General features: G+C 36.5%; 2 protein-coding genes across 2 annotated transcripts; one reads left to right on the top strand and one right to left on the bottom strand.

Moving 5' to 3' along the window:
• Window positions 1-46: 46 nt before the first annotated feature.
• Window positions 47-12,269, top strand: LOC584580 (sorting and assembly machinery component 50 homolog B). The gene is made up of 12 exons (XM_030989513.1): window positions 47-177; window positions 782-862; window positions 1,530-1,719; window positions 3,806-3,912; window positions 5,558-5,691; window positions 6,140-6,227; window positions 6,986-7,114; window positions 7,641-7,799; window positions 8,321-8,459; window positions 8,750-8,899; window positions 9,535-9,682; window positions 10,449-12,269. The coding sequence occupies exons 1-12, from the start codon at window positions 157-159 to the stop codon at window positions 10,492-10,494; spliced, it is 1,392 nt and encodes a 463-aa protein (XP_030845373.1). The 5' UTR covers window positions 47-156; the 3' UTR covers window positions 10,495-12,269.
• A 780-nt stretch (window positions 12,270-13,049) lies between these two features.
• LOC587422 (myotrophin) lies at window positions 13,050-19,208 on the bottom strand. Its single transcript, XM_787149.5, has 4 exons — window positions 19,026-19,208; window positions 18,110-18,220; window positions 16,975-17,073; window positions 13,050-15,655 (listed from the first exon to the last, which is right to left on the bottom strand). The coding sequence occupies exons 1-4, from the start codon at window positions 19,083-19,085 to the stop codon at window positions 15,569-15,571; spliced, it is 357 nt and encodes a 118-aa protein (XP_792242.1). The 5' UTR covers window positions 19,086-19,208; the 3' UTR covers window positions 13,050-15,568.
• Window positions 19,209-21,238: the final 2,030 nt, after the last annotated feature.

Here is a 21,238-nt window from a genome sequence, read left to right on the forward strand (position 1 = left end):
TGGATAAAAATGCAATAACAAATTTGCTGCATGTACGGTATATCTCAGGAAGTCGATTACAACTTTTTTGTTTAAATGTGGACGCTCCTCAAATATAATTAGTAACGTCTGGATTACCACTACACCTCTAGATTGGGAGCTGGACAAACCGCGAAAATGGGGCAAATTCACGCAAAGGTAAGATAATTGATTTGTATTTTGGTATGAAATTATGATTATGAAACCCTGATTGCTAATTTGGTATGATTTTGATTAAAAAGACATTTTTAATACCGTGAAAAAGAACCAACTTTCCCAGACTATCTTATTGCACTGTCCCACTTGTTGATAACCATGTAGTGTGACGCGCCCTCCTTCGGAGTGGCCATGCACTGCATCGTGATCTGACACAGTAAGAGCACATTCGTAGCTAATAGCTCGGAGATAATGTGAAATGTGATATTGATAGCACCTAGCCTTGCCCCTTCGTAAAGATGGTTGTAAATAAAAATCTAAATCAAATGCATATGAAAGGCCATTCCTGCACCTGACGAACCGTGCAAACTACTTTTCGAGTTCGCTAGTGCTCCGAGTAGTCTAGTGGACTCTTCTTTCTATTCAAACAAAGCACTTAGAAATCAGTCAAGAATTAACAAAAAAAAGTGAAAATTTGATACCAGAGTGATTGCACTTTGCTTACCTTTCACCTTTTCCTGTTCCTGATGATAATGACTGTAACATTAATAAATAATGTTACCCAAACATTTGATTAATCTGACATATTTTTTTTTTTTCTGGACAGGAAATTACATCCGAGGAGAGACCTACGCTGGATGAGGAGGACCCAGCCTTACACAAACATGTCTTTGATGGAAATAATCCAGTAAGATTTAATTTGTAGTTGAGACGCATTTAATAATCATCTCTTGATCCAATAACATTCACATATCTTCTTCTTCATGTGCCTCGCCAGAGCCTTACGCTGGCTATGATGCATGTGAAACCAGTACAATATTTAGCCCCTTATTGTTTTAACCACATCAATAGCAGTTGCTAGTGCATAGCCCTCCAAATTCAAATTCAAATTTATTGACTCGAATCCACTTTTACCCTTTTCTCTATCTTTTACCTTTTGTCTGTTTTTGCCTTCTTAGAATCAAAGTTGATCCGTTTCTCAAACCACATTTGTGTGTATTATTGCCAAGGTAAATTGTACATAATTCAGCCATTTGGCTGCGAAGTGCAATCATAATAAAACCTTTTCAATCAATAGTGTCAGAAATACTGTTCACAAAGACAATTAAGTGCAAATAATTTCAAAAATTTAAATTAACAGATTTGCATACATTAATGCATGCCTGTCCGGGAATATAATACAAAAAGTTTAATAATTTTAATTTCAGTCTATGACATCCTCTTTCTTTTGTACCATAATATCTGTATGGTAGGAAGAAAGGTTAAAACAGAATTGAATTATATTCTTAAAACTATTTTTGCCTGTGAAAAAAATGTTAATTTTTGCAATCTTATTTTTTTTAAATTTTTCCAAGGTCAAAGTTGAGCATGTCCACATAGATGGCTTAGGTCGAACCAAAGATGACCTTGTGATACGTCACATGAAAGATGTCCTTCAGGCCAAGACCTTCAAAGAGGTCATCCAGAGGACAGGAGAGGCAAAGGTCAAACTGGAAGGTCTCGGGGTCTTCAAGTCTGTTGGTGTCTTCATCGATACAAGCAAAGGTACAGTAAAATGATGACAATCATCATCTATACAGGATTGTAGGATATCCTGTAGGTCTCCCAGTCAGATCACTTGGTACATTAGTAAAGGTCTTTAAATCAGTGCATGAATGTCATACTATGCTATAACAAAGTGTTTGTCTGACCAAAAAGAATTAAAGCTGTGTTTAAATGAGTTGATGCTGGAAGCATTTTCTAGAGACACTGGGGGCCGTTTCTCGAAACCAACTCCATGACAGTCATATCTTTGTCGGCGACCTACGGAGATATCATGAAGCGGATAAACCGTTTCACAAAGCCATGACAGACATGATATCGATATATCGCGATACTAGCAGCTCAAGAACATAGTCTTTGTCACGATCCATTTGATTTATCACGAATAACCCAAAACAAGTTTTGGGGCTAAAATTGTTCAAAAAGAAATATATACATATAAATTCTCCTAAAATAAATAATAAATAATAAATAGTGTCATTATCAAATGTAGATCATCAAACGATTTGCATATTTCTGTAAAGATTCTTAAATTGAAGAAAAACCGGTGAGTGTTTTTTTTCGACAGACGAATCAAAAGTTAGTTGAAGGATACCGTAATGTGATAGTTTATCAATACGTACTTTTTTGTTTATTGTGACGAGGAATTTTAGGCAAAATGTCTTTTCTCAGCCATTTTTTATTCTAGAGTCTCATAAATACTTGTTATATAATTGATTTGATATTGAAAATATAATTTGGAAGAAGTAAATAGAGAGGGAAAAATAATGCACATAGGCCCCAAAGGTATGACGGTATCCTAAGAAAAGACTATGGATCAACTATGGAAAACGGTGTGTAACATTCTTACCTCTCTTATTTATATGTTATAGTTTAATGATTTGTGATTTAATGTTTATATTAAGCTTTTTAAAGTATCTGTATAATTTGTATTCTCACTTTTGTACATTTGCATTTCGCATCCCAGAGAATTACGTACCGAACTCATCTATATTTTTCTCAAGATGATAGTGAAACTAATCGTCCATTTCGCGGCCCATGGAATGGCAACAAACTGACTTGTGATGGCGCTTTACAGCAATTAAAAAGATCTTGGCAAAGACGGCTTCGTGAAACACTTAGCTGACAAGTTGTGTGACAGTGGCGAGATGTCGTTGATCTTGTAGTTATGACGGTTTCGAGAAACGGCCCCCTGGTAAACTATTCCAAGACTGGATGACCTGTTTGCTAAATGCATTTCCAATCCAGGGACCTGTTTCAAAAAGCCTTTTCTCAATGACAAATGACACAAATCAGTGACAAATCTGCTGATAGCCAATAAGAAGCAAGGATTTCACTAAGTTATAACAAAAACTGTCATTTGTCACTGATGACAATTTTTGTGAAATGGGGCAGAGGACTGTAAAGTATATGCTCCTGTAAGATGTACTCCTGTTAGCCCATGACTGATCCATCTCAATCCACTTCTCCGTACCACTTCCACCAGCGTTTCTTCCAGACCCAACCTTTCCGTGAGCTCCTTTGTGTTCTTTCTATCGGACAGTTTCGCACCACTCATCTTCAGTATCATGGCTCTTTCTGTCACATGTTTAAACCCTGCTGTGAATACATCAAGGGTTTAATGACACAAAGACGTAACTCCATATTTTACCAAAATGAGTATTTGATATCAAAATGTTCAGAAAAATGTGGGCCTTCCAGGAAACACCAACAACAAAAAGCTCCACCCAACACTCCAGTGAAGTCAATGGCTAGTGAAACATAGACTTAACTCCTTAAGGCCTAAGTGCTCAGTGACACATGAACCACTTTTCAGGGCTTAAATTAATCCAAGGCCACCAAGGCCATGGCCTTGGATGGCCCTTTGATTGGCCTCAATGCCCCTCTCATTGGCCTTGGAGATTTTTTGTGCCGTTTCCAATTCTTCCCATTGGTGCTGTAATATAGGAATGTGCCCTACAGAAAAGTGGCCTTGCCCTAAAAATGTTGAAATTTAAGGCCTGACTTTTTCTCAAAATGGCCAAAATTGAGTTATGCTTTGTGTCATTGACCCCGCAATATTTTCTCATTATTTTCTGAACCCTAACAGGAGACGGTTCCAGTGCCAAAGGCTTAGACGTAACCTTCAACGTGAAGGAGACTCGACGATTGACAGGCAGCGCCCATACTGCAGTGGGAAATAATGAAGGCAGTCTGGTAAGAAACTAATACAGAAATTGAAGGCAGTCTGGTAAGAGACTAATACAGAAATTGACTGTAAATATTCACTTCTGAATGATAAACGCCAATAAACCACAACAACAACAACAATATTTCCAGATTATTCTAAAGATCGTTGAGTAAAGGCTTGTTCAGATATGACGCGGCAAAACTAATACAGAAATTGACCATGTCCAGTTTATAAACTCCTAGGGGGGTGGGGGGTGATATACAGTCAAATCTACTTTAGATCATAATTGGATCCAGTGACCAGGGTAATAACACTGTATATACAAGCACTTTGGTCAGTTCCGTTGTAACTGGTAAAGCATGACATAGAAAATAGTTATCACTATTGTAACTATGTCTGTCTTCATGTGTCTCTATGAATTTTCTCTCATGGAACCCATTTCACAAAGCCCTTTTTTCAATGACAAATGACACAAATCAGTGACAAATCTGCTGATAACCAATAAGAAGCAAGGATTTCACTAAGTTATAACAAAAACTGTCATTTCGTCGGCCTTATGCCAAAAGGGCCTTAACTGCTTTTGGCCATTCCGAGATAATCGCGTTTAAAGGTTTTGGCCTCTTTAATAATCAAAAGTTTGTGGTCGTTTTTTTGTTTTTGAAGCCAATTTCGATAAATATGTTAAGTTATTAAGTTTTACATGAAATGTTTCAAATGTGTTATAAAATATTCAGAATTGTACATGCTATGTGCAAAAAACATGTTAGGGCCTTTTTGGCATAAGGCTTGAATGCAGCGTATTTATGCCAGAAGGGCCGTAACCTACTCGGCATTGTGCCAAAAAGGGGCGTAACCTACGCGTCGTTATGCCAAAGGGGCGCGCATAGTACGTGCGCATAGTTAGCGCCCTTCTGGCATAAGGAAATTTTCTTGTTTCGCAACACCTTTGGTTTGCCAGAAAGGCCCTCCTACGGCTATTGGATCACGAAAACTGATAAAACTGGTTAATTAAAATGTTTTATAAAGTATTTTTGATATCTGAATATTTTTATTTAATACAGCTTTCGGTAAAGTTATTTTTTAGAGATCGTACATTTAGAACACCTTTTTCGTTGTTTATTTTTCATCACAGTCCCATACGTTGACATCTGCGTATTTCAACGAGTCGGTCGCATTTCATGCATCCATACCTAATTTAAATCTCACTCAGATTTCATGATCTAAATTCATGACATATACTTTCAGTGATTATTTTAAGTACATTGTGTCTATTCTAGACTAATCATGTTTTTAATGGTGTTTCTACTGATATTTATTGAATTTAATGAAAATTACGAAATAATCTGTCATTGATAAAAGATTTGCCGTGTAGGTTAAGGCCCTTTTGGCGTAAGGAAAAAGATGAGATACGCGTTAAGGCCCTTTTGAAATTCATAATTATCTTCGTAAATAAATCGAATTTCAACAAGTGAAGCACATCATTTTCAAGAGAATGATGAAATCTACAAGGTGATGTTAATAACTCAATAACCCCCAAAATCGGGTTAAGGCCCTTTTGGCATAAGGCCGACGATTTGTGAAATGGGGCCTTGGTCTTTCTTGCTGTCTTTTTCTGTCATTCTCGGTCACTAAATACTTACTTTTTCATCACTTCCAAACGTATTTCTCTAGGTCCTTGGGGCTAAGTTGCCTAATACGTTTGGCCGAGCTGAGAGTTTAGTTGCAGAGTACTCCAGAGGAACCAAACACTCATCAGGTTTTAATGTGATGCTGGTTAAACCCATCGGACAAGAATTTGATAAGAGGTAAGCAGCGTGAGAGATATATTAAATTGTATGACTCACTCCTAGATCCTAATCAAATGATTGGTCAAACGTGGTCATGTATGATTCATTACCTTTTTTTAATGGGAAAGTGTGCAATATGTTAGAAGTCCTGTAAATATCCACGTTGAGCAGATATACTGTAAATTTATTTTTGAAAGGACTTGAAAGAAACGGTAAGGTTTCGAGACTGGTATGTGCTCTGATTAAATATTCCTATATATCAAAGTAATAAATAAGATACTTTAAGAGTAACTGCCACATATAAAGCTCTTCTTATAGATTTTTTCCTTAAAACTGGATGAGGAAATGGATATATTTAACTGTGAAGATAGAAAATGAATGTTGGTGAGCATGGAAAGTGTAGTCAAAATATAGAAAATGTGTGGGTTTTCCAATCATTTTATTTCTTCTAAATCTTACCAAATAGGTTAAGAGGTTCGGTGTTCAAGTCTTCAGCCGATTATGCCCCCAGCTCTTACCGTGAAACGGGCCGAGGTGTCACTCTAGACTTTACTGTAAGTATTTACTTGGGCAGACAAAAACGAAGATTTATATTCAGTTATTTTGACATATAAATGTTATAAAAGATACTTTTGTTTTGACCACATACTTATAGTAAACTTATAGTAAGTAGCTTTTGACACAGATGGTGACTGTTTAAGTGATTATCAAACATGTTCATTGTTTTTATATCATCAAACTCTTCACCTAGTTCCCTAGTGCTTTAGGTATGTCCAATTTGCAGCAGGCGAATGTATGGGCCAGAATTGCTTCTTTTACTACTAGAGAGCATTGAGACCACTCCTGAAAATTGTGATCTTCTAGAGAGAGATTTGTGTATTTTGTTTTGTATAGCTCCTTGAGTAAGTTATTAGATAAGTGCGCTTTATAATTAGCTATTAATTATCATTGTTATAATTAGAATGATTGTCATGAATATTTGTCTTCTTTCCTCCTCCTTCACCTTCTCCTTTTCATTCGTCTTGTCTTTTTTTCTACTTGTTTTCCATTTTCTATTCCGTCTTATTATTTATTCCTCTTCCTCTTCCTCCTCTTCTTTTTCTTCTCCTCCTTTTCCTCTTTCTTCTACTTCGTCTTCCCATCCTCCTCTTTTTCCTCCTTCTTCTTCTCATCCTCCTCTTTTGTCTTCTACTTTGTCTTCTTCTTCCCCTTCCCATCCTCCTCCTTTTCCTCCTTCTTCTCCTCCTTCTCTTTCTTCTCCTACTTTGTCTTCTTCTTCTTCCTATCCTCTTCCTTCTCCCTCTCCTCCTAGTTCCCAAGCTTTGTAGGTATGTCTGAGTTGCAGTGGGAGGGTGTATGGAGGGAGCTATCTTGCCTGACAAGAACCGCTTCCTTCGCTACCAGAGAGCAATCTGGCCACTCCTTGAAATCATCTCTAAAGGTAGGAAAGCAATGTTCTGACTCCAGGGGGGGGGGGGGGGGGGGGGGGGGGGGGGGGCATTTCACAGAGCCTTTTTCAATGACAAATGACAAAAATCTCTAATATGTACTCACTTTTATTTGTGTATAAAGATGCTGAAGTGTAAAGCATGTACTCTTTTGCAGTTTTATTTAACAGTGTGTTTAATTCTTTTTTTTAAACTGTCTTAAATCCATACTGTACTAGAAGCACTATCACAAAATGTAGCGCCATCTCGGGTCAGGTGTAGCAGTATGGTCACGTAACTCGCAGCTTCCCTATATAGCTGTGCTGTTGGTTTTCACATCGAGTCCTCTATCTGCTAGATGGGAATTAGGTATTAGGTTACGCGCTTGTGTCAAGTTGACCATGAGATAGTACGTTAGGGCCGAAATATCTGTTCAGTACCGCTCTAAATCATCGCACAATTAAAGAAATTAAAGGTAGTATACCATTCAGATTCTTCCAGTTGAGATTGATACCCGTTCTCATTTGCATCCCTATGCAGCACACACTCACCAGAGACACGCGAGATGAGAGGATTTACCCTTCGGAGGGCTACCTCCTGAAGCTGTCCCAAGAGGTGGCCGGATACACGGGAGGGGACGTCAAGTTCTGGAAAGAACAAATCCAACTCCAAGTCAACAAATCGCTCTTCTGGAACTGTGTAAGTATAATGACTACCGAATATCAACCCCTCTAAAAAAAAGTTCTGCAATTCAAGTTTTAGCTTTGATATCTCTCTTGTTAGTATATTGTCATATTTGATGTTGGTATCTTTATAGAGCATGTTTATTCCCCTTCACAATAATGCCCCATCTGTAATGATTATGTGACCATGGAATGTGCAGAATGGGGTCAAGTCACAAGTGAAATGTTTCAAAATACATTGTTATTCTTTCAAGAATGGAAATGCATTGTCCTAATTTTACATTCCTTTTCCATTATAAGCATGAGCAGATTTTCCAGGTGTTGTGTAGTAGACATGACACATATATGACATTGCCATTTAGAAATATGTGTATTTACTGTAATTTTATAGAAATTAAATGAATAAACCAATGAATGAATGATTATGTATGTGTTTAGCCGCCCTAAGTTAAGATAGTTAAGATAAACAGTAACGGTAAACAAGCAAAACGAATGGATTATTATATTTTTCTTTTTTTTCTTTCTTTCCTTTAACAGGTACTATCAGGTAGTCTCCAGGGTGGGGTCATGAAGGGGATTTCGGACACAGAGGTACGCCTTAATGATCGCTTCTTCGTGGGAGGGCCTACAACTGTCAGAGGTTTCAACATACATGGACTCGGTCCTCACACACAAGGTATGGGGAATATTTGAACTATATTTCATTTTATTATTATTCATATTATTATCTCTTACTTATCTTTCTTACTCTATATTACTCACCCTTTAATTTTGTTGTTGTTGTTTCTTTTTTCTGTATCAGGGCTGGGAAATCTGGACGGAGCCCACCATCTCTACACCCCTCTCACATTCATCAAGGCAGGGCGAGGCATCTCCTTTTACCTCTCCCATCCATCCTCTTGTTTCCACTCCATAGTATTCACACCTTTTTTTTCCCTTTCTTTCTTTCGTTTCTTTCTCTATCAGGTGACTACCAGGGTGGGGAAGCCTTTTGGGCAGGAGCCCTTCATCTCTACACCCCTCTACCGTTCATCAAGGCAGGGCGGGGCGGCTTTGGCGATGTCTTCAGAACTCATTTCTTTGTCAATGCAGGCAACCTTACCACATTAGATACAAGTAAGCTTGCTGTTATTGTTGTTATAGTAGTAGTAGTGGTGGTAGTGGTGGTAGTAGTGGTGGTAGTGATTGTAGTGGTGGTAGTGGTGGTAGTAGTGGTATTAGTGGTAGTATTAGTAGTAGTGGTAGTGGTGGTGGGGGTGTTGGTGGTGGTGGTGGTGGTGGCAGTAGTAGTAGTTGTTGCCGTTGGGAGTGTCAGACTCTGGCAGGATTCTCACCTTTCGTGCTAAAACCAAGCATGGGAGATTTTAGAAGAAAAAAAATACCAAGGGCGAGTTTTCCCCAACAACGTTACCCGCAGGGGTTATCATACCATTGTTTGTCGGTGTATTCTCTCAAACCGGAAAAAGTGTGTTGACCCTTCCAAATCAGCCCTGGGATGGTGCAAGAATTAATTTCACTCTGTTGGGACCAAGGGTTAACCATTTCTTGCCTGTTAATGGGTACCGTGTAGGAAGGAATTCCTTTAAAACTTTAGCGCTATTTCATAGTAGCACAGCTAAAACCACAGTAATAATATCATTCAGTGCTGTGTATTCTTAGGATATGTTGTTATCGTTATTGCTGTTACTTTTGTGACTTATCTACAAGAAAAATATAAATGAATTAATAAATGTTTTCTTTTTGAATGACAGATAATATGTTTGCGTGGGAGGATCATCTGCAGAAGCTGAGGCAGAACTTCAGGTGGAGCTACGGAGCGGGTCTGGTCCTAAGGATCGGGTCCATCGCCAGGTTTGAGCTCAATTACTGCATGCCACAAGCAGCTCAAGCAACCGATAGGTAAGATATTTCAGGCAGCCAGGACAGGGTTAAAAGCAAAGTCATTATGATAATAGTAATGATGATGATGATGACGATGATGACGATGATGACGATGATGATGGTGGGGATGATGATGATGATGGTGGGGATGATGATGATGATGATGATGATGATGATGATGATGATGATGATGATGATGATGATGATGATGATGATGATGATGATGATGATGATGATGGTGGTGATGATGATGATGATGATGATGGTGATGGTGATGATGATAATGATGGTGATGATGATAATGATGATGATGAGGAGGAGGAGGAGGAGGAGGAGGAGGAGGAGGAGGAGGAGGATGAGGATGATGATGATGATGATGATGATGATGATGGTGATGATGATAATGATGATGATGGTGATGATGATGATGATGATGGAGATGATGATGGTGATGATGGTGGTGGTGGTGGTGGTGGTGGTAGTAATGATGATGATGATGATTATGGTGATGATGATGATGATGATGGAGATGATGATGATGATGATGGTGGTGGTGATGATGATGATGATGATGATGATGATGATGATGATGATGATGATGATGTTGATGAGGATGATGATGATGATGAGGATGATGATGATAATATTCTTTCTGATATTTTGCAAGTGACTTTTGTACCGGTACTTGGGCAAGCAATTATGATTTTACTATCACATTCTCTATTTATTCTTTATTTTCTTCTTCTTCACATTGTTCTCCCTTATTTCTATTGTTTGTTTTCAGCATCTGCCAAGGTTTACAGTTCGGCATTGGCGTCAACTTCTTATGATAGGCAGACATCATCCAATGAGCATGCTTGCTGAAGGTCATGTGACATGTTTTTTTGCTGAAATGTAGCAGATGAGCTTCAAATCGTCACTCACCAAAGGAACACTTTATTTGCAAATTTTCTTGTCTGAGGTTCCCGGTATTCAAATAGTGCATGAATCGTTCCCCTTATTTAATTGTTACTGTTCAATTTAGGTTCTTAAAGAGACCTTTGAGCGCGCTTATCACAACTGTCTCTCTAAAATACACTATGGTCTGTATTCTACTAATTGAAATAACCCAGAGCCTCGGTCTAAGATAACGTTCAACAAAGAAAACATTTTACCTCGGACTAATTTCCTTTGTTACACCCAAGTTTGGACAAAATCTCACATGTAATCCAGCATCAGGTTTAGGTTTTAGTAGAATGTGGGCCCGGAGTTGAAGGTTGTTAGAGAAAACGTGGTCTGCAGAGGATCAAAGATTATTAATAGGGAGTGGGAGGGAAAGAAGTTTGTGTGAACGTGTACCATTCAGGTGAAAATTTGAGCTCCGGTTCCATGCCCTGTTTATGTGTGTTCATGAGTCTACTCATCAAGACAGTTCACTGGGAGATTTATTTTTAAACTGCAATATCTCTTTGTTAAAGAAATATTAGAAGCTCATAGCAACATGGATCCCCTACATCAAAAACAAATCAGCGAGAAGGAATGTCTTTTTGTAAAGATGTACATGTTTGATAACATTTTGAAAACTGAATCATGACAAGGTTTTTCTTTAGCCTTAATCATGTCATTTTTACATAATACCCACATTGAATTCAGGAAAGATAATTGGGCTTTGTATTGGCATCGTCTGAAAATGAAACAAGAATCATTGTACAATGTACTTTAGCAAAATGCTCAGATGCCTACAGAAATTGGGGTTTTCCTGTATTAAGCCCATGTAAATAAAAAAGAATACCAGGTTTGTATTTGATGTTAAGTCCATGTTGAAGATGGATTATCTTACGTGCATGGTGGTAGAATGATGATACAGCAACGAAGCATTCAACAAATTCTTGCAACATTTCAGTGCTTGGAAGGGTGTCTCACGGTTCCTTGAAAAGTCCTGGGGCCATATTCAATTCATTTTGCAGACTAAGCCAGTATTGATTTTGTTGTAGCATTTAGCTTGGCGAAGTAAAATGTCATACCGTGAATTCATATAACATCTAAGCATTTTACTTATTAAAGCAGGCCACCTTTATGGCCAAAAAATGTGACTTCACGTGGTCAATCCAAAATAATGTGTGATATTGAAGTAATCACATTAAATACGTTCTGATATAATTGTACCCAGCTTATAATGACTGCGTACAGTGTATAAAAACCATAAACTTGGACATGCCAGTTAAAATCAAGGCCTCAACAATTATTGGCCTTTGTCTGCTAGGGAGCTGTTTTAAACTGAAGGTAAAATACTTAGCCACAAGCTTCAAAGGAAAACCAAATTTGGCTCAGTATTTTATTTACCGTAAGCCAAAAACTGAATAAAATTTTAATATATCTAGCACAAGTATTGATCTTGAATATTGGCCCTGGACCGTAAATGCATGACTGATAGGAGTTTTAGAAGGTGGGACAGGACTTTCTTTACTTGATTGCAGAATATTTTCTGTGCAGTTTTGCCCTCTCTGTCACAATTTTTGTGCTCACTAGATTTTAAATCTAGTGAAATTTATTTGTATATTGAAAATGAACTATGATGTTGAATTTCCTCCAGGGAGGTTATATTAAAATCATGTTTTATCTTGAATCGATCCGTGTATTTTTGTAATCATTTGGTTAGGAATTGAGTCAATGGCCTTCCAGCATTTCTACAAGTTGAAATATGCTTAGACTCCTTGCAAGAACCAAAAATTAAACTCTCTAGATATAAACTATTTAATGTGATACCAAAACTCAACTTTGAATAACCATATATCTCTCTCTTGTCATGGGATAATTATTGCCTTGTTTTGTATCATTAGAAAAAAGAATTGGGTTTTGAGCCAAATGGACATTACCTAGTTAATGTAAATGGAAGTAAATTAATCATACCCCCCTGGTAAATTTTTTCTTTTTTTTCTCTTTTTCTTTTTTTTCTTCTTTTTTCTTTTTTTTCTTTTTTTTTCTTCTTTTTCTTTTTTCTTTTTTTTTTTTTTTTTTCTTCTTCTTTTTTTTTTTTTTCCTTTTCTTTTTTCTTTTTTTTCTTCTTTCTTTTTCTTTCCTTCTTTTTTTTTCCTTCTTTTTTCCTCCTTTGTATTTTTCTTAACTCAAGAATAAAAGGTGGACTGGATGAATTTTGGGCCTTTGTTGAATACTTTTAGACGTACAGTAGGCTTTAATATGTCGCATTCTCAAGAAACATAAATCAGGATGAATCAATTTTTCGCATGCTTCAAAAATTACAAAACTTGGCAAGGGTATAAATTTATAATTTAGTTGTCAACTGTATCATGTGTAAAATGATGAGTTAATGCCCATCTAGCTCCAAACACATATCATAAACACATACAAATGTACACATGTACAAATGTAAATAAACACATGAGAATCCTTATTTTGATAAGTTTTATTACAATCTTTATTCATAACATACTGCTTGCTGGGCATAAAAATAAGACTACACCATGCCGCCTACTTCTTCATAATCAGAATCCCATGATTACCAAATATAATAATATGAACAGTAATTTATACACAAGAGGGGGTATATGTTGATGTTTACAAAATGACATCGCCTTTATTATTAGCATGGCAACTGCAGCTTTCTCTAAATATGAAATATGACAACTTGTAATCATGTCTACGTGTTTTGTGCCGCTTTGTGTGAAATAAATGTGAAATTATTGGGCAATAAAGAGGCAGTAAGCTTTAGGTATTTCTCTGCTAACATTCTTTGCTCTTAAATGCAATCTGGACTTCATGCTAAATGTTTGTCAGTTTTGCCAACCTGCATGTTGTATATAGGTTTACAAGTGAGTGGTGCATTTGTTTGTACTCTGACATTGAGCACAAATTTCAATGCAAACTTTGGGATGGTAAAAACAAAGAAACTTGTTTCAAATTATTCTCCAATCCACTCGGCAATAATAACCAACAGTCCAGCACCTACATGTACATAGGTGTATTGCATTATGGCAGTTGACTGGGAAGAAAGATTCTAAATAGAGCGGAGAAGTGACAGTGAGAGAAAAGCATGTTGCCAAATTTTGTAAAACAAATTGTAGAAATACTCTCAATTAGATTGAGCTATGCGTCGGATGGGCTACAGGCTTGAAAAAGTTTCATAGTTACATCATATACTGTACAGTACATTGTTTTTTGATGAGCTATATTTTTTCATTCTTAAAACTAATTGACTTACTGTTCCCCTCTTGCTTTGTAAGAGACTTGAATATTGAGATTTTGAATGCTAGAATTAATTGTCTTACTCCTTCACTTAACAAATCAAATATTCTTAGATAAAATTTACAAGTACATGTATCATGATTAGTTGTACTTTTGCAGACACTACATATATGACACTAAATAAACATAACCAAAATATCTTTCTTTAGAGATGAAATCATTTTTTAACTTTCAAATGAAAAAGGAAAGCAGTACAAAAACTAAACAATAATGTGTACATGATGAAATAACTAAATATTGCCCAAGTGAATAAACTATAAGATTATGATTAAAAATACTAACCTACAATGCCAATACAATCATATATGCGCATGATCCTAAATGTGGCATTAACTAAGGTACAAAGTGCATGCATGTCCAAGTTTAACACATAGAAAAGTCTTGAGTGATATAATCAATTACAATCTTGCAAAGTGCATTTAATAAATCGGGTGAAAATTAGGTTATAATTATATAAAAGGGAATGGAAGGACACATGCTTGAGAAAAAAATAAAATAAGATGACGATAATGTCAAAAATTAACTGAATGATTGTCCAAACCATTACAAATGTGGGGGGGGGGGGGGTATCAACGTAAGAGAGGGATAGAGAGAAAGAGGGAGAGACAGATAATTGATGATTAAAAACATGATAGCATAGAATCCGAAAAATGAGACAAAAATGGGCCACATGCCTCACATATCATCATAGAAAGGCCGATACAAAACACATGATTTCACATGAACAGACATCTTTGGGGTTTTTTGCTAATCGCCAGCATTTATCTAAAACTCAACTTTTAATCCATAATCATACACTTCATGATTAAATTCCAAAATTAAAAAAGCAACTTGCATTTACATTTTTCTTTTCTAAAGGAAAACAATCATGCAAAATATTTAGAAAGCAAATTAAACATTGGATTAGCAACATGATTTTTCTTTCAATACATATGAAAATACAATAAATTTACATAAACTCTGCCGATGATTTGTTTTACGGTAACAATACATTTAATAATAATGAATTTGGTAAGTAAATATGCAGAAGATAAATTTGCAACATGATTTTGAAATTCAAATAGATAGCCATCTCATTTTGACATCTAACATATCCACATTAAAGCAAGGACTACATGCAGTTTATAGAAAAACATTGCAGTTCTTTTTGAAAAGTGCACATTATAAAGCACTTACATGAGCCATTTACAAGCAGGAGAAAAAAAGTAAATTCAGTAAATCTCTTTTTTCCTGTGTACCGGGTATGCATATTTTACCCTCAGTGTTAATTTAAGACCTCCTTTTTATCACTTAATACGAGTCAATAAATGGAACATAGGAATAACAAATAAAGAGTACAGGGGCTGTATATTACATTGGAAAAATAAATCAGCATTCGTAAAAGCTAGAGCCAAAAAGGCTTTAATACAATGCATGTCACTGTCCCTACATATGGAACCCTGTCGTAGAAAAAATGGCGTAAGAGACATTTATCACTTTCCAAAACATACTAATCTCTTGTAGGGGTAGTACAGGGCTAAAAGGCAATTACTACTTATCACACAAAAAGTGTGTTTTTCTAGATTCTCACACTCGTCGTGTGTACTCACAGATGTTACCTGGTCGACGCAAAAAGGGCCTAAGAGACTACAACATGAAGGGGGGTCTTTGGATGGTTGATTCTCATGCGAGAAGCTTCTTGATTTCGGGATCGTCTGTGGAATCGATGTACGATGAGCCGTTGGGTGCATTGCCGGATTTGTCAGCGCCCTGAATGTGAAAATGATAAAAATAATAATATCAAAAAACCATTAATGTATAGTGCATTGACAAGCAAGTTTAATACAAGATATCACCGTCAATAATTCCTGCATAAAGCATTTACAGCGAGTGTAGCCTGACAAGACTATGTGTCTTTCCCGTGGCCCGACTCAGGGCCAATCAGGTATGATACGACTACGGACGACGCGACCGCAGCAATCACGTGCATGCAACATACGCGAAACCGAAGCGTGAGGAGAACTTGGGTCTGTTTCGCAAACGCTGACCATGTAGAGATTTAGTCGCTGACTACGTTAATCAAGTCCATTCATTTAAGTGCAGTTGTCCAAAAGAAGACGTAGATGGTGTTAACCAGTATTTGCCAAGCTACACTATCTTTAAAGTTACATAGCAAACAAAAAGAAAAGAAAATCTTCATTTTTTCCTTAAAAACAATACTGCACTGATGCAGTTCTACCCTAGCATACTGTTAACTTCACAGCGTCATCTCCTGGTCAACTTGCCGACAGTGTATAACCCAATATCTAATTTCCATCTAGTAGACAAAGGACTCAGTGCGAGAACCAACAGCGCAGCTAAGGAAGCAGCGAGTTTCAGGACCATACTGCTACAGCTGACCGGAGATGGAGCTAGAGGGGATTTGCAACAGCGCTTCTAGTACAGTAGGGCTTTAAAGACAACATCGATCGCTTTTTTTTATTGAAATCTGCAACAATGTTTCTTTTTCAGTTGCTACAAAGTATTTATAAAAGACCATGTACAATTTTGCTCAAAATAAAGTGAAAAATTTGAATGATGAAAAGTTAGAGATTGCTAATTTATGCTGAAAAAACAGTACAATCTCTGTCTTTCAATTGAAATTGTCTATGTATACACCCTTGTTATGTATCTATTATCATTCAGTTTTGATTATGCATGTTTTCCTTTTGCATAATAAACAAGATGAATATATACAGACAAACGAATACCCTCAAAGGCTATAATTTTGCAAATTTGTATGAGACCTGTTCAGTGTGCTGGGTTCAACTCTCAGACAGGCCGAACACTGTTATTGACTTATTTCTGGCCGTTTCCTTTTCTCAACAAAATATATAGAACACCAACAAAATCATGAAAATATCTATTTAATCTTGGGTTAGTAGAAGTCATGTTTGTTCTCAAAAATAGTCTTGTATCAAGACTTTCATGTGGAACATTTCTACATCCCGTCCAAATCACATCATACGCAATGTTACCAATCAAATGCGCAGATTCATTTTGAGATGGAATAATAATAAATCTGAAAACTGTTGCTATGTAAGACTTACCTTCTTTATGAGGTACTTTATACAGTTTTTGAACCGTTCTTGCCCTTCACTGCCGTAGATAGCTGTTAACAAGACTGTGAGTTTGTTATTATCTATTGCCTGTAGTTAAAGAAAAGAAACAAGATATAAAAGATTATCATAAGAAAGCCATAAGCCAGTTTTCAGATACAATCTTTGCGTGGGCAGATAACGGTCATTAGTATCGAAATTGGAAAAAACTCGAGAAATGAATACTTGATACGTACTCGTGAAATTTGTGTAATATTCATTTATTCCCTGACAGCACATTCTTTGATACACAACTGAAAATTCTTCTTCTCAAGAGAAGTTATAGTTCCTAGTGGACCTTTCGGAAGAGACGAACACAAGGTAACAAAAGGTATTCATGAAGCACCTCCATCATTTTTGGCAGTGATTGTTCTTGCATGCACAAAGGGACATTTCCATGTGTAAAAGAAGGGGATATTTGGGGATCATTTGTACCGTAGCTAGCTAGTAGATAGTCTAGTGACATGAACGGTCAGCCGTCTGTCTTGGCCTACAAACTGACCTTAATGGTCGGTCCCACAAGTTAACAATCATAACTGACTGATACACGTCTTTAAAAAACTAAAATCCAAATTACACAGAAAATATTTGACAATATTCAGCAGGTTTAAGCACCCTATCTTACGGCGAAAGACCAAATCTCTACTCTTTACATTACCAAAGGGAAAGAGGGGACATGATCCAGGGTTTCAAGATATTTCATGGAATAGATAAAATTGATCCAGAATGTTTTTTGTGAAATCACAGTATCAGAGCAAGATTCTGTTCATTGAAGTTACTCACTACTCGCTGTCGATTGAATGTCAGGAGTAAATTTTTTAGAAAACGGGTCATCCAGTCTTGAAACAATTTACCAGTGTCTCTAGTAACTGCTACCAGCATCAATTCATTTAAACAAAGCTTGGATTCTTTTGGGTCAGACAAACACTTTGTAATACATAGTCTGACATCCACGCATGCACTGATTTATAGACCTTTACTAATGTACCAAGTGATCTGACAAGGAGACCTACAGGATATCCTACACTCCCATATAGATGATGATGATGATGAATACATTCACGATGATTCAGTACTGTATACTTACGTTAATGTCCGCCTGCTTTTGTTCCACTAAGTACTCAATGACCTCTGCCTGGCCATAGTCTGCTGCCACATGAAGTAACGTTCTCCCCTTGATTTTCTCATTCGCGTCAAACTGGACATGAAAACAAGACAATTACAAATTATTTGGTACAATTAAAATTACTCAGGATGTATTCAGATAGTCCAAGACAAATTTGATTTGATTGTAATGTAAAATTTGTAAGAGAATTTTCTACGTTTGTGTCTAGATCAATCTAATGTAGATCTAGGACTAGATGTATGTCTATTCTGTAGTGTAAATCTGGAAACTCCACGAAACGACTTTCAAATTTTTGATTCACCTCCTCTGAAAAAGAAGTGATTAACATTGGCATTGCTCATCTTAGCTCCAATTATATTTTGGAATGGAGCTGAGCCAAAAGTTAACAGAAAGGGCATCCACAGAATGAAGGGATCAAAAGTTTCAGCATAAATACAGCTGACAGATTTGACCAACCTTTTATAGGTCTAGTACAATCTCATTATAGAAGGAGTAAAAAATATTGATTAAAAAGTCTGTTTCACTTTCAGTTTCAGCACTGATCATGAGTGACGAATCACAATCCTTGAAATGGTAGCATTAGCCATTAAGTTAGATCCCAATAGTCTAGGCAATAGAACTACCTAGAGTTCTATACCTGACTAAGCCTCAGAGGAATATATAACAAAATGTTTGTCAATTTAAAGTAAAATATTACTTGCGCATACACAGACGCTAGTCTAGACTAATCTAGTTTGAATTTGGCTAACGAAAATAGTTACGCCCTTTTGTCAAAGTCCACCAACACAAAATTCAATACACGGGACAGTTATGATGATTTTGACATGGTTATAACAGTGAGAAGGGAGTGCAAAAACGTCAGCTTTCGGCGAGTTACCTGTAATTCTTGGAGCTTGCTAACATCTCCATTTTGAGCTGCCCAAACAGCATCTGCCATTTTCGAACAAGTAAATTGTTTTTCTCAACCTCAACAGGCAATAAAATGTGGATTTTTATCTACAATCTCGTCTAGGAGTCGTCAGCTCTCTATATCTCAAGTGCGGAAGTACTTACTATCCGATTGCAACGATCGCATTTATTAGGCGTGGATATCGAAAAGATGGGAAGAAAGAAAGAAAGAATGAAAGAAAATAAAGAGAGAAAGAAAGAAAGAAGAAAGAAAGGAAGAAATAAGAAAGTAAAGCAAAACTTTTTTTTGGGGGGGGGGGGGGGGGGCGGGGTAATTGAGCTTATGAATTTTTAGGTTAAAAACAAACATCATTTTGCTATAACTAGCTATTCTGCTATATAACAATAGATCTAGGCAAAAAAAAGAAAGAAAACTTTTAATGAAAGCATCATTTTTTATTTTTTTTTGTTTTTTGGGTGGGGGGGGGGGGGGGGGTGAATGGCCAGGGGGGTAATTTTTAGAGGGGGTTATTTTCCATGGTGGGGGGGGGGGGGCTGGGGGGGGGGGGGGGGGTAATTGTTCCGCTGGTAATTGGCTGGGGGATATTGTCCAGGTAATTGTAATTGTCCTACATATCATGGCCTAAATTCATATTAGGTCCAGCTTAATAATCCATGGTATAAAACCTCCATTAGTATTAAGCAAATATTAATCGACTACGACTACTATCATCCCGAGCCGCACCGCGAGTGATGATGGTAGCCCCGAGATCACTGAGGCGATGATAGTTTGTATCCATTGCCCGAGTACAGGTTGTTAATATTTGTTTTATATCCCACATCGGCAATAAGGTCTATTTAAAGTGAATTTTACATAATCTAGCTGAAGCTAAACTGTCTGGAGAATTCAGCTAGATTTTACAAAGCGCAACACGCATACAATTAATGCACGGGCGTAAATCCTTACGTAATACCTATTGTTCAGGGGGGATGATCTATTCCTTCATCCCCCCCCCTGAACAATAGGTATTACGTAAGGATTTACGCCCATGATACAATGTAATGAAGTCGATGGGCGCTCATTTGACATTGAAATTGGAATTGATATATTGCGTAACCTACTTTGCTATACACATATTCAATGGCAAGTGGGGCAGCAGCAAAAAGTTCCCTTACAAAAGACCTATCTCAGGTAGATAGTACTTATCTATCTTTTATCATGTGACCTCGTTTAGACCAATCAGATTGCAAGACTCTTAGTATGCGGGATATAAAGTATACATATGAGCTCATGTCCAATGGTATAATACAGGATATCCTATGATGTTTTTGTTTTTAATAGTTTAAGGCGCGTTTCACTCAGTTGTGAATATTTATGCCATAAACTTCCCAAAGAGTTGAACCTTGGCCAACGTAACGTTAGTTTCAGTTACTATCTTGGCCCTTTATAATGTATGCTTATTTTAAGCTTGTTTAAGTCCTTTGTGAATTAATATGCAGGCCCATATGCAATATGCACATACAATAACAATGGAAGAGTAATTCAACAATAATACATGCAAACGATAATTATGTTAATGTGGAGTTTTTTCATTTTTCTGCTTGTAAAACTTTATTACTGTAAAAAGTCGGAACTATTAAAGTTGTTCCTAGACATCCATGCTCTTACAGGAGACTTTTATCAAATAAAATCACAATAGAGTACATATCATATTTTCTTTCCAACATACAGGGACAGATAGACTCTTTGTAGAAATTTGTAAGTATAGAATCATTTTTAATTGCAATGTTATAGAAAGACATACAGAATCAAATTATTAAAATCAAATGGCTTAGAAATACATTAACAACAGAGAAAAGGTTGACACAATTACATACATTTTTCTCTGAAATGTACACCAAATAAAATTATCGGGGATGCTCAATATTTGTATAATCTATACGATAGTTATAGGAAATACAAGTATAATAAAAATTTAAATATCAACATATACACTATCTGCAAGTAATGTAATAGTCTTCTTTGCAATAAATACATTTTTATATTTGTACAGGGATAAATCTTTCCTTTGATACACAAAATATATAAAAATGTATAGGTTAACATACATGTATATATACAAGTGTGAATAATTTTCATCACAATAAATAAATGTGTACCGGTACACTTTTACATGGATAACATTTTTCACTGTAGATATA

The sequence above is a fragment of the Strongylocentrotus purpuratus genome, unplaced genomic scaffold, assembly GCF_000002235.5.
Source record: "Strongylocentrotus purpuratus isolate Spur 01 unplaced genomic scaffold, Spur_5.0 spur5_scaffold_18, whole genome shotgun sequence".
Taxonomy (NCBI): Eukaryota; Metazoa; Echinodermata; class Echinoidea; order Camarodonta; family Strongylocentrotidae; genus Strongylocentrotus; species Strongylocentrotus purpuratus.

What these genes read in the sequence shown, in the direction of transcription:
- LOC587422 (XM_787149.5), bottom strand. Translation starts at nt 19,085, where the DNA reads ATGGCAGATGCTGTTTGGGCAGCTCAAAATGGAGATGTTAGCAAGCTC. An exon ending in GCAAGCTCCAAGAATTACAG is followed by an intron (nt 18,221 to 19,025) that starts GTAACTCGCCGA and finishes TTTCATGTCCAG; the next exon opens with TTTGACGCGAATGAGAAAAT. An exon ending in TAAAGTACCTCATAAAGAAG is followed by an intron (nt 15,656 to 16,974) that starts GTAAGTCTTACA and finishes TTTCACATTCAG; the next exon opens with GGCGCTGACAAATCCGGCAA.
- LOC584580 (XM_030989513.1), top strand. Translation starts at nt 157, where the DNA reads ATGGGGCAAATTCACGCAAAG. An exon ending in CCTTGAAATCATCTCTAAAG is followed by an intron (nt 7,115 to 7,640) that starts GTAGGAAAGCAA and finishes ATCCCTATGCAG; the next exon opens with CACACACTCACCAGAGACAC. An exon ending in ACTCGGTCCTCACACACAAG is followed by an intron (nt 8,460 to 8,749) that starts GTATGGGGAATA and finishes TTTCTCTATCAG; the next exon opens with GTGACTACCAGGGTGGGGAA.